This window comes from Pithys albifrons, chromosome 4, assembly GCF_047495875.1.
Source record: "Pithys albifrons albifrons isolate INPA30051 chromosome 4, PitAlb_v1, whole genome shotgun sequence".
NCBI classification, from domain to species: Eukaryota; Metazoa; Chordata; class Aves; order Passeriformes; family Thamnophilidae; genus Pithys; species Pithys albifrons.
The window spans coordinates 16,165,639-16,176,205 of NC_092461.1; the positions used below are offsets into that span (position 1 = coordinate 16,165,639).

General features: G+C 47.1%; 1 protein-coding gene across 1 annotated transcript; it reads left to right on the forward strand.

Moving 5' to 3' along the window:
* The first annotated feature begins 4,363 nt into the window (after positions 1-4,363).
* IRX2 (iroquois homeobox 2) lies at positions 4,364-10,345 on the forward strand. The gene is made up of 5 exons (XM_071553531.1): positions 4,364-4,698; positions 6,492-6,897; positions 7,324-8,064; positions 8,833-8,900; positions 9,600-10,345. Exons 1-4 carry the CDS (start codon positions 4,456-4,458, stop codon positions 8,874-8,876), a joined length of 1,434 nt encoding a protein of 477 aa, XP_071409632.1. The 5' UTR covers positions 4,364-4,455; the 3' UTR covers positions 8,877-8,900; positions 9,600-10,345.
* The last annotated feature ends 222 nt before the right edge of the window (positions 10,346-10,567 follow it).

Sequence of the window (10,567 nt, forward strand, 5' to 3'; positions counted from 1 at the left end):
GCGGGAGTTTCTCGACTACCTTCCTAGCTCTACTAGAGCAAACCGAATTAAAGAAGACAAGGCGAGATACCTGCTTAAAATCTGGGGAGGTAAACGATGAACTAATGACTAGATTATTAAAATAAAAAATAAGCAGTGCGTAAAGTCTTAATATCTCTGTGTAGGCATATTAATTTGCCACAGTTATTACCAATAAAAAGTGCGTGTAATACTACTCTGGTGTTTAACAGCGCAAGTTAGACGGCTTTGTATTAGTAACGGGTAGTACTATGGGGAAAGTAGATTTCGGTGGTGGAGCCAGGCAAATGAAAAACCTCTTCCATGTGAAAGGCATTCAAATCAAACGGAGATAACTCCGAGAAGTTGAATACAGACATGCACACTGATCGCTGTTTAGAAACGTTATTGACACGGTTTTCTGGTTTCTGTGTCGCAAAGCCTTCGCCAGCTATATTTAAATGATCCCAGCAGCTATTCGTACTCCACATTGTTCAGAGTCAAATTAGTGATGTACTGTAATAAAATGCATACCGGCTCCTTGCAACGGCTAAATCCATTCCTTTCTGAAGCCATACAAAAATTATGCAAATCAAATCAACGCAAGAACATGTCTTTGAAATGATAATATTTTACTCCATTAATCTCTGATTGCGAAATTAACCCTGTTTCTGTATATAGAACAATATTTTTGACTGCATAAATTGAAAATCAGAAATATAATCTGTTGCTCTATGTGTCTGGAAGAAGGAGAGGAATGTTCCTGATTTAAACATTCCTCACACCAAAATCACAAAAATATATTCTAATGGGCTAAAGGCATGCAGATGGAGGCAAAACCAGCATCTACGTTTTACACGGACGGCCACGTACACTTAACGTGTGTAACATATGCCTATGTGTGTAGATATGTATGGAGATTTGTATCTCTCATGTGTGCGCGTGTGTCTGTCCGTATCTACACACACTTTGAACCGAATTACATCAATTCTCCTGGGATCACGGTATTTATTTAAGTACTCTTCCCAGGTCATAACTGTAACATTCACTTAATAGCATTAATTCCCTGTTATAATGTAAACACAACGGCCATTGTATTCCCAATCTGTATTGTTCTACTAATTGTTAAATAGGAGGACTAAAAGCAATCAATTCACGAAGACAAATAACACTTCTGGAAAAAGAACGGCATCCCAAATGAAAATGCTGGTAGTATAGCACATTTTTCAAGGCATGTAGGTCAGCTTAAAGAGATTCATGTTTGACTTTATAATGTTATAATTAATTTTGCATTCTCGGCTCTCCAGCTGCTGCTCCGTTCAGAAGCAGAACTCATATACTTAGAAATCTGTCTGAGGAACACAAGAATTGACTATTCAGATGTAGTCGCATGATATCGATTATTCCACAGAAATACTGAAATATGAATGTGTTTTATATAAAGCTCTTGTTATAAAAGAGTTTCTATTTTTATTTAATATATGCGCATTAATCACCAAGCAAGGAAGCAAATGTCTCTTCTGTAAGCTGTTGCATTGAGTTTACCAGTTGTTTATCACTTTCTTATCAGGAAGTCGGGAGTTAATGACAAGAATTACCTGTAGGTGGTAACCTCCTATCCCTCACCTGCTTTTTTAAGGTTTGTCTCTTCTATAGGCCAGAAGATAGATCTGGATAGGAATTAATCAGGTATGTCTGGTGACCAGATCTCTATTGCTGCTTGTAGCGGCAGGGTTAAGCTGGTATGTGGGTTTCACAGAAGAGGAGGAGAGTAAAGGAAAGAAATAAAAACTGAGATAGAAGAGAAAACGGAAAGCTTCAATTGCTTCAGACACTATACACGTCCCGAGGCTTGACCGTATGTCCAGCACAGCATTTTCCCCACTATATACGCCAAGCCATTGAAACAGCTTCTCCAAGTGTAATTTTTTTTATCAGCTGCATGTTTAATTGATTAACAATAGGCTGTCCTGCACACCCGCAATTTTTCAGCTACTGCCATCTTCCCTCCTGCCGGTGGCCAACAGATTCCCAGCGTCGTCTCTGTCCTACCTAGCTGAAACTGCTTGAGGTATTCCATGAAGAACTCGGCTGTAAACGTCAAGAGACTACATTTGGTTTAATATAGAATAAGTGCCTACTCATGTAAGATGGAAAAGTGTAACACAGTTTGATTAAGTTGGTTTGGTCTTTTAAGGTTTGTTTTGGGGTTGTGGTTTTGTTTTGTTGTTGGTTTTTTTGGTGGTTTTGGGTTGTTTTTTTTTGGGGGGGGGGGTGTGGTTCGTCACGTAACCGATTTTGTGGACCCCACTACGGGCTTACCAGCCTCTGCAGGTTGCACGTGAAGGGCTTGTGAGAAGTGCAGTGGTGCAGCCCAGTCCTTGCCTGCTGAGCTGACACTGATCCTGCTCTGCATGGACGGCAGCGGCGTTGCGGGGCGCAGGTGCAGACCAGGATGCGCAGAGCGGCCTAGCACGCCTCGGCCCCTGGGCAGCAGCTCGGTGGGACAGGCAGGGCCCAATGCCGTGCCCTGGGGCTGGAGAAGTGTCAGGGGAGGGAAACCCCGGCTCCACCGCGGGGAATGGGAATACGGACACGGGACGCAGGGGACACAGGGGACCGTCGGCACCGTGCCTCATCGCAGAGCTTGAGTGCGGGCACTAGCTGCCAGGAACGCACGTGCACATATATGTGTGCATTTATGCTTGCACAGTGAAGAGAAGAAGAGCTGAAGAGTAGAGAAAGGAAGAGAAGGAAAGAGAAGGGAAGAGAAGAGGAAGAGAAGAGAAGAGGAAGAGAAGAGGAAGAGAAGAGAAGAGGAGGAAGAGAAGAGAAGAGAAGAGAAGAGAAGAGAAGAGAAGAGAAGAGAAGAGAAGAGAAGAGAAGAGAAGAGAAGAGAAGAGAAGAGAAGAGAAGAGAAGAGAAGAGAAGAGAAGAGAAGAGAAGAGAAGAGAAGAGAAGAGAAGAGAAGAGAAGAGAAGAGAAAAGAGCCTTCATCTCGCCTTCCTGTGCCTGAGCCAGTGCAGCGCTCGCAATGGCTCGAAGCAGAGAGTGTCCAGGGCTAAAGGGAGAGGGCAGAAGAAATTAATTACATCGAGACTGTATTCTAGCAGATTTATCTGATCTGCAAAAAGGGGGAAAGAGGAGAGAGGGAGAAGGCAGCTAGACCCCTGGAAGAAGTCACCCAGGCCTCTTCTTCACGTACCAACATCGAAAGAAAAGAAAGAAAGAAAGAGGAACAGAATTTTTCCCCCTAGATCTTGACTGTGGCAACTTAAAAAATTGTAAAGCTCTCGATGCCAGGAACAGCACGATCCTTCATCTGCTAATTTGTGCAGTTGCTCTTCTCCCTGCCATATAGGGCAGTACTTTTACCAAGTAAAAGAGCACTCTCCCCTTGCGCACTACCCAGCTCCCTCGTGTCTGGCCCTGCGCACACACACGCGTGCGAACGCACATATCTAACACGCGTGTGCATGCGTACAGCCCTTCGCCAACTGCATGAGGGGGTGCAGATATTTACTGTACACATGTTCTTCTGTTCCGCGTGTGGATGTAGAATGAGACAGAAAGGGGTGTACTGGAGAGTGTGCGTAAGAGTGTTCATGTCTCCACGAGTCCGGAGAGGAGCTGATGAGCAGTACCATCATTTGGCTTCAACAGTGTGCTCGCAGTCGGCGAGACTGGCTTGCTTTACAAAGCCTGCTTTCGCTGCCTGCCCGCCTTCCCTGCCTGCCTTCGCTGACTGCCTGCCGGCCGCGGGAGGAGACGGAGCCGGGGCCGGAGCGGGAGGGGGCGGGCCCACCGCGCTATGCAGATGAGCGGCGGTGATGGACAGCTCTGTTTTCCAATGTCCCTCAGAAACTCGAGTGCCGCTTCCCCCAACTCTTCACTCCAGACTCTATACTTCCCCCAAAATACAGGCTCGGAGGCGCTGTGGGAGCTGGGTGGCTGGGAGAACTCCATATGCAGCAGCCACTTTTCTGATTTCCGGGGCTCGCTTCTGTCTCTCCCTTTCTCTCTCTCTCTCCTCCTCTCCCTTTCTGTTTCTTTCCCTTTCTCACTCTTGTTATTAACCCTCTCCTCTCCCAGATGCCCTTTCCCTCCCAGATAGATTTCTGACCTCTCTATTAATTTTCCCTTTGGGAAGGGATTCTTTTTTTTTGTTTGTTTGTTTTTCATCTCTAGTTTATTTTTATTCTGATCGGGTGCCCATGAGGGGGAGCATATAACAACTCTGATTCTCTACATAACTGCACAGAGCCAACCGGGGAAAGAGAGAGAGAAAGAGAGAGAGGGAGGGAGGGAGGGAGGGAGGGAAAAAGAGGGAGGGAGAGGGAGGGAGCGGGAGGGCGGGCAGGAGAGAGGGAGAGCAGGAAAGCAGCGCCAGGAGCAGCGGCAGCAGCAGGGCCGGTCACCCTCGCCCCCTCCCTGCTCCTGTGCACGCCAGTGCAAGCCATGTCCTATCCTCAGGGTTACCTCTACCAGCCCCCCGGCTCGCTGGCTCTGTACTCCTGCCCGGCGTACGGGGCGTCGGCGCTGGCGGCCCCCAGGAGCGAGGAGCTGGCCAGGTCTTCGTCGGGATCGGCGTTCAGCCCTTACCCGGGATCGGCAGCTTTCACTGCTCAGGCGGCGGCCACAGGCTTCACCAGCCCGCTCCAGTACTCCACAGACCCTGCCACGGGATTCCCCTCTTACATGGTAACTACCAAACAGAAACCCTCTCCTTCTTCATTAGCATCCGCATTCTCATCCTCATCATCCTCAGCCTTTCTCCTAACACACTCACCGTCAGACCTCGACACCTCGCCGCACAACCGGGCGCCCCGCACTGCTGCCTCCTCCGCGCTGCCGGCGCCGGCTGCGTGTCGCGCTGCGCCGCCCCGCAGTCGGGCCGGGGCCGAACGGAGCGGGGCCAAGAGGAGCGGAGCGATGGGGCCGGGGCGCCGCTTCGCGCCCCGGCCAGCGCGGTGACGGCGGGCCTGAGTCTCGGGCTCTTGGCGCGGTTTGAGGAGCCGGGAGGGCGCCTTGATAAAGGAAATAAGCATCGTCTCACTCAATTGGGTTGGATGCTTTCATTCTCCCTCCATTTCCATGTGGTGCGTCCCTCGTCCTCTGCTTCTTCTTCTCTCTCTTTTTTTTTTTTTTACTATGTATATATATTTTTTATTTCCACTGTGATAGCACGGGGATGGCATCCTTTCCCTCCCCCCCCCTCTTTTTCCCCTCTGTTTTTATCTCTCTTTTTAAGTCAGTGTTTAGAGGCTCTGGGGGCTTTATCCCCGTGTGGTTTTATTTACTTTCAGAGTGTTTTGTGCTAATGGTTTAACTGGATTTTGAGAATGAAAAGGAGCATCTGTTTGCGATCTGTGAGCTCCGTTTAAGCCCAGGATGGTTGTGGTGGCTGCAGTTTCGGATTTCACTTTCTTCTTACTAGTTTAAGGGGCATTTGCAATTGCGTGTTGTGTGTATTCTTTACGTAAACTATATAAATAAAACCATAAACTATATAAATAAACTGCATGTCTAGATGGTTATATAGTTTTATAAACACACACGCACACAGAGAGTCAGACACATATCTAGTCCATACACACAAAGACCTGTGCCCGGAATTTGAGACAAGAGCTGCTGTCGATATCCTAGGAGAGGATGGCAGGGGGGTAGATTGCTTTCCCTGCAAAGTGACAGGAAAACTACTTTGCTTTAAAATAAGATTCATAAACTGTCGTGCAGTCTTTATTCGGGGTGATATAAAAGATCTGAGGGTCTCACTTGCTTGTTTTTCCTGTTAAGAAGTAGTAGGCGAGTGGCTGGAAGTTGCAGTGAGGTTGTGAACTATGCGGGATACTGGGAGATGTTGAGCCTGTGACTCCCTGATCTGCGGGGTTCAGAGACCTGCTGAAAGTTAGCGAGTTTCTTAGCGATATCTTTAACTTTTCTTACATTATGCAGACTTAAATAAGCGCAATTTAAACGTTAAAGAGCGAATTAAAATGCTAATTACATCGCATTTGAACAATTCGAAACGGTGCATATCTTCTGATTTGCAAATTGGATTTGCAATGCATTAGTGCAGTGAATTGCTAAGTGGCGGCTTTGTTGTATTTTCTATAGCAAAAAAGGAAACATCTTTTGAACCTCTGAGAGAAATGTAGATATCAAGACACTACCTGTAGGGACTTTAAAATGTCTACGCGGTTCAAAAATTATATTGGGAAATATTCAATTACAAGGAGTTGAAATTAGTCAGAAAGATTAAAACATCGACGATTTTAAGCGCATATGCCTCTGTCTATTTGCTGGGCAGAGGAAGGAGGAGGGGGGGAATCGTAACTTATTGGCCTTTGGGTGCTGCTTCTCCCCTTCATAGAATATGGATACAAGACACCATCCCGGGGAAATACAAATATAACAGCCGATCTCGCCTTGACAACTCACTAATGGTTATCGGCAATAACAAATTGCCAACCCCACCGTTTTGTTCTGTCCAGGGCTCCCCTTACGACGCCCATACAACGGGGATGACCGGAGCCATCAGCTATCACCCGTACGGCAGCCCTGCCTATCCCTATCAGCTCAACGACCCCGCATACAGGAAAAACGCCACCCGCGACGCCACGGCCACGCTGAAGGCCTGGCTGCAAGAACACCGCAAGAACCCCTACCCAACCAAGGGTGAGAAGATCATGCTGGCCATCATCACCAAGATGACCCTCACTCAGGTCTCCACTTGGTTTGCCAACGCCCGCCGGCGGCTCAAGAAGGAGAACAAGATGACCTGGGCCCCGCGGAACAAGAGCGAGGACGAGGACGACGACGAAGGTGATGGGCCGAGGAATAAGGAGGAGAGTCCCGAGAAGATGCCCGAGTGCAACGAAACCTCCGCGGAGGACGAAGGTAGGCGCGGGGTGATCGCAGCCCCGGCGATGCCCCATTCCGTCCCTTCGAGTCGCCCCGGGAGCGGGGCAGCGGTAGGGGAGGGGGCACGGCGTTTAACAAAACCACCCCCCCAACCCGTCGCGTTCCTTCGCCTCCGGCTCCTCCGGGCGCTTGTCGCCGCGCAGTGCCAGTGGCCGAGGTGTACGGGGGGCAGGGGGCGGAGGTGCCGCGGCGATCGGCGGCGCCGTGGGGGGACAGGCGGGGAGGTGCGGGGGGTGCCGCTGCTGAGCCAGCCCGTGGGGATGGATGCCCCTCAGGACGGGAAAAGAAGGCTAGAGCCTGCCTGCCTGGCGCGGTGGCTCGCTGGTGGCCTGGCTCGCTTCTTTCCCGCTCTGTTTTGCCGCCTCTCCTGACTGCCTCTCTGTGTCCGGCGGGGCCCCGCAGGGATCAGCTTGCAAGTCGACTCGCTGACGGACCACTCCTGCTCCGCCGAGTCGGACGGCGAGAAGCTGCCCTGCCGAGCGGGCGACCCACTCTGCGAGTCGGGCTCGGAGTGCAAGGACAAGTACGACGACATCGAGGAAGAGGAAGAGGAGGACGAGGAGGACGAGGAGGACATCGAGGAGGATGACGGCGGCGGTGGGGAGCGCGACCCGCCGGCCAAGCCCGCCACCTCCTCACCGCTGGCGGCCGTGGAGGCTCCGCTCCTCGGCCACCCGCACGCCGACGCCGCCCGCAGCGCCAGCAAGGCGGCGCTGGGCCCCCGCGCCTCCCCCGGCGCCCCGACGCCGGCCAGCAAGCCCAAGCTCTGGTCGCTGGCCGAAATTGCCACCTCGGACCTCAAGAGTCAGACCCTGGGCCAAGGCTGCCAGCCCGCGTCGGTCTCCTCGACCACCCCCGCCTCCGCCCCGCACAGCGCTGCCTACTCGCCCTCCTCCCTCCTGGGAAGGCATATTTATTACACCTCACCTTTTTATAGCAATTATACAAACTATGGGAACTTTAACGCTCTCCAGAGCCAGGGAATCCTGAGATATAACTCCGCAGCAGTGTCTTCAAACGAGGGACTAAGTCAGACTGTCCTAAATGCCAGCTCTGTCCACAAACAGAGCAGTGACTCTTTGAAAACGATCACTAACCATCTAGAACAACATTACAGGCCCTCTAGCTATGAGTCTAAGAAAGGTAGGTGACTTGTTTCTGCCGCTTTCTTCCCCTTCTCCCTTGTTCTCCCTCCCCGACACGTCTGTAAATATGCTGTAAATGTGCTGTAAATACTGAAGCTTTTTCTGAAGAAAACAGAGCACTCTGCCACTGCTGCCAGACTGAAGACGAGCACTCCTATAATCTGGGGACTGTCGTCTGGGCATGTCGCCGTCGGATAGGTACCTGCCTTTAAGAACCAAGAGAGGAAACGTAAAAGGCGATTCTTAGATCAGTCTCACAGGCTGCTGACGCAGCTTTAAAAAGTATTTTTTTTTAAAAGGAAAACTACACACAAAGCTATCCAGAAAGCACTGGTGTTATTGCCTGTATTTTTTTTCCTGACAAACTGGTTTGGCTCTCTTTGTTTCCAGTATTCTCATGGGTTTTTTTTCAGCTTTGGGTTCAGATAATTGCTGACCTTGGACGTGAAATTACGTGAAGCGTGACATTTTTTAACTGGCTGGTTTTTGCTTTGGGTTTTTTGTTGTTGTTGTGGTTTTTGTTGTGCTTTTATTTTTATGTTTTGGTTTTGTTCGTTTGAGTTTTTTTCCGAAAAATTTTGCACTAATATAGTTGTCAGCTTATTCTAACAAAATACTCGAGATACAGTCAGCTATAAAATATTGGCCAGCCTTTTAAACGACCTAGGTATGAATTCTGCACCAGTGAGGGTTGGGACCTACACGGACTGTATAATCTAGTTAGCTGGCTGTGTCCTGTGACTAACTGATGGTTATATTTTGACAGATCCCACTGAAGTCTGCACAGTAGGAGTACAACCATACCTATAGAAGTGCAATCACACAGCAATGCAAGTAAGTGAGAACATTTTCTATTACACTGATCATTTGGCAACAAGTCTAACACACGCTGCACAGTTCTAGACTTGCTTAACGTTAATTTATTGCTTCATTACTTTAGAGTCTGATTACGAAGTAAGACACTATTTTTGGCTGTTTTTTTAAGCATCTTATTACGACTTTTCTTTCTCGGGTTTTTCTTAATTTTCAACTTAGGTTAGGTAGTTCCCTCGCTTTGCATATTCTTCGCTTGTTTAAGACAAAGCCGTAGGGACTATTTAAACGTTATGAAAAAAAATCCTTGGGAAAAATATCTTTGAAAGTATTGTTATTTAAAAACAAAATGCTTGTGCTCTCGTGGCAGTGCTAAAATTGTACATTCAATGTGGGGTTTCATATTTAAAATAAAAAGGGACAATTGTTAGAGACTGACATGCATCTTTTAAGCAAGGTATGTTGTCTGTGACTTGCCTCATGCTTAGCTAGCAAAGGCACTCTGACTACTTCCACTATTTAGAGCTAAGTAAACAACAACAAAAAGAATAGCCTTGCCGATGTTTTCCAACAATTTTTGTTAGAAGAAATAAGACGAGTAAAATTTCACCCTTTCCCCCCCTCCTCCCCCCGGCCCCTCTTCCCCCCCGCCTAAATTTAATGGTGTTAGAGTGTAATTCAAGGATTTTTGGATGATCTGGTTTTTTCCTTGGTCCACAGGTAGGTGTCACAATTGCTTTGAAAAAAGACAGCAAGCCATCATCTCTCCCCGAGCTAATATATATAACAAATCTCTAAATCCGGATCACATCTGGTGCCACTGTATAAAAGAAGACCACAGAGCACTATTAAATCTTCAGACTCTAATTATTAAACCAGAATTTTGTTGGACATATGTGAGTTTGCTGGTATAGTATAGTTTCCCCAATGTACGTGTGACTTTTGAAAACAGATCTGTTTTTCTCAGGATATCTTGAATCGATCACTTCATTGCCACGGTATCTATTCTATAGGTGTGCTAGAATTTATTGTAAAATTTATTTGTAAAGGATGTATACAGTAGAGATAATAAAGATGTGATTGGAGAACTTGAGTCCTTACAAAGTGGAAACAAATTTGATATTTATTTTTGTAATGATATAAAGCTTCTAGTAATTTATGCAAGTTGTATTGCAATGGAATCTGAACTTTTTGTAAATAAATTTTGCCTGGTTTTTATTTGAAACGTTGATGGTTATACAATCTTTGGTTGTTTAACAAGAATTCTTTACTAATTTATATCTCTAATTGTAAATAAAAACAGGCTAGTCTGCAACAATGTTGTATTTTTCATTCAGTCCCCCCAAAATACTAATTTATTATTTAGAAAACGAGGAAAGTTCTAGTGTCACCAGTAGAGCTTACACCATAAAATAAGGAAGCAATTTAAATATGTTGCAAAGATATGCTTGGCATAAATTAATTCCTTCTGAGTTGTTCCGTTATACTTAAGCTTTAAATACACACATATGTGCAAATATATTTGTATATATACATGAATATGCGTAGAGAGGGTGATGTGAATATATGCATGTTTCTTATAAACTATATTGGGTGTGAAGTAGCTCTTTATTTGAGTTAGCATTCTTTAAATCAATGATTTCTAGGGGGGGGGGGAATCAACTACGACTTATTTCTAATTTCTTTCT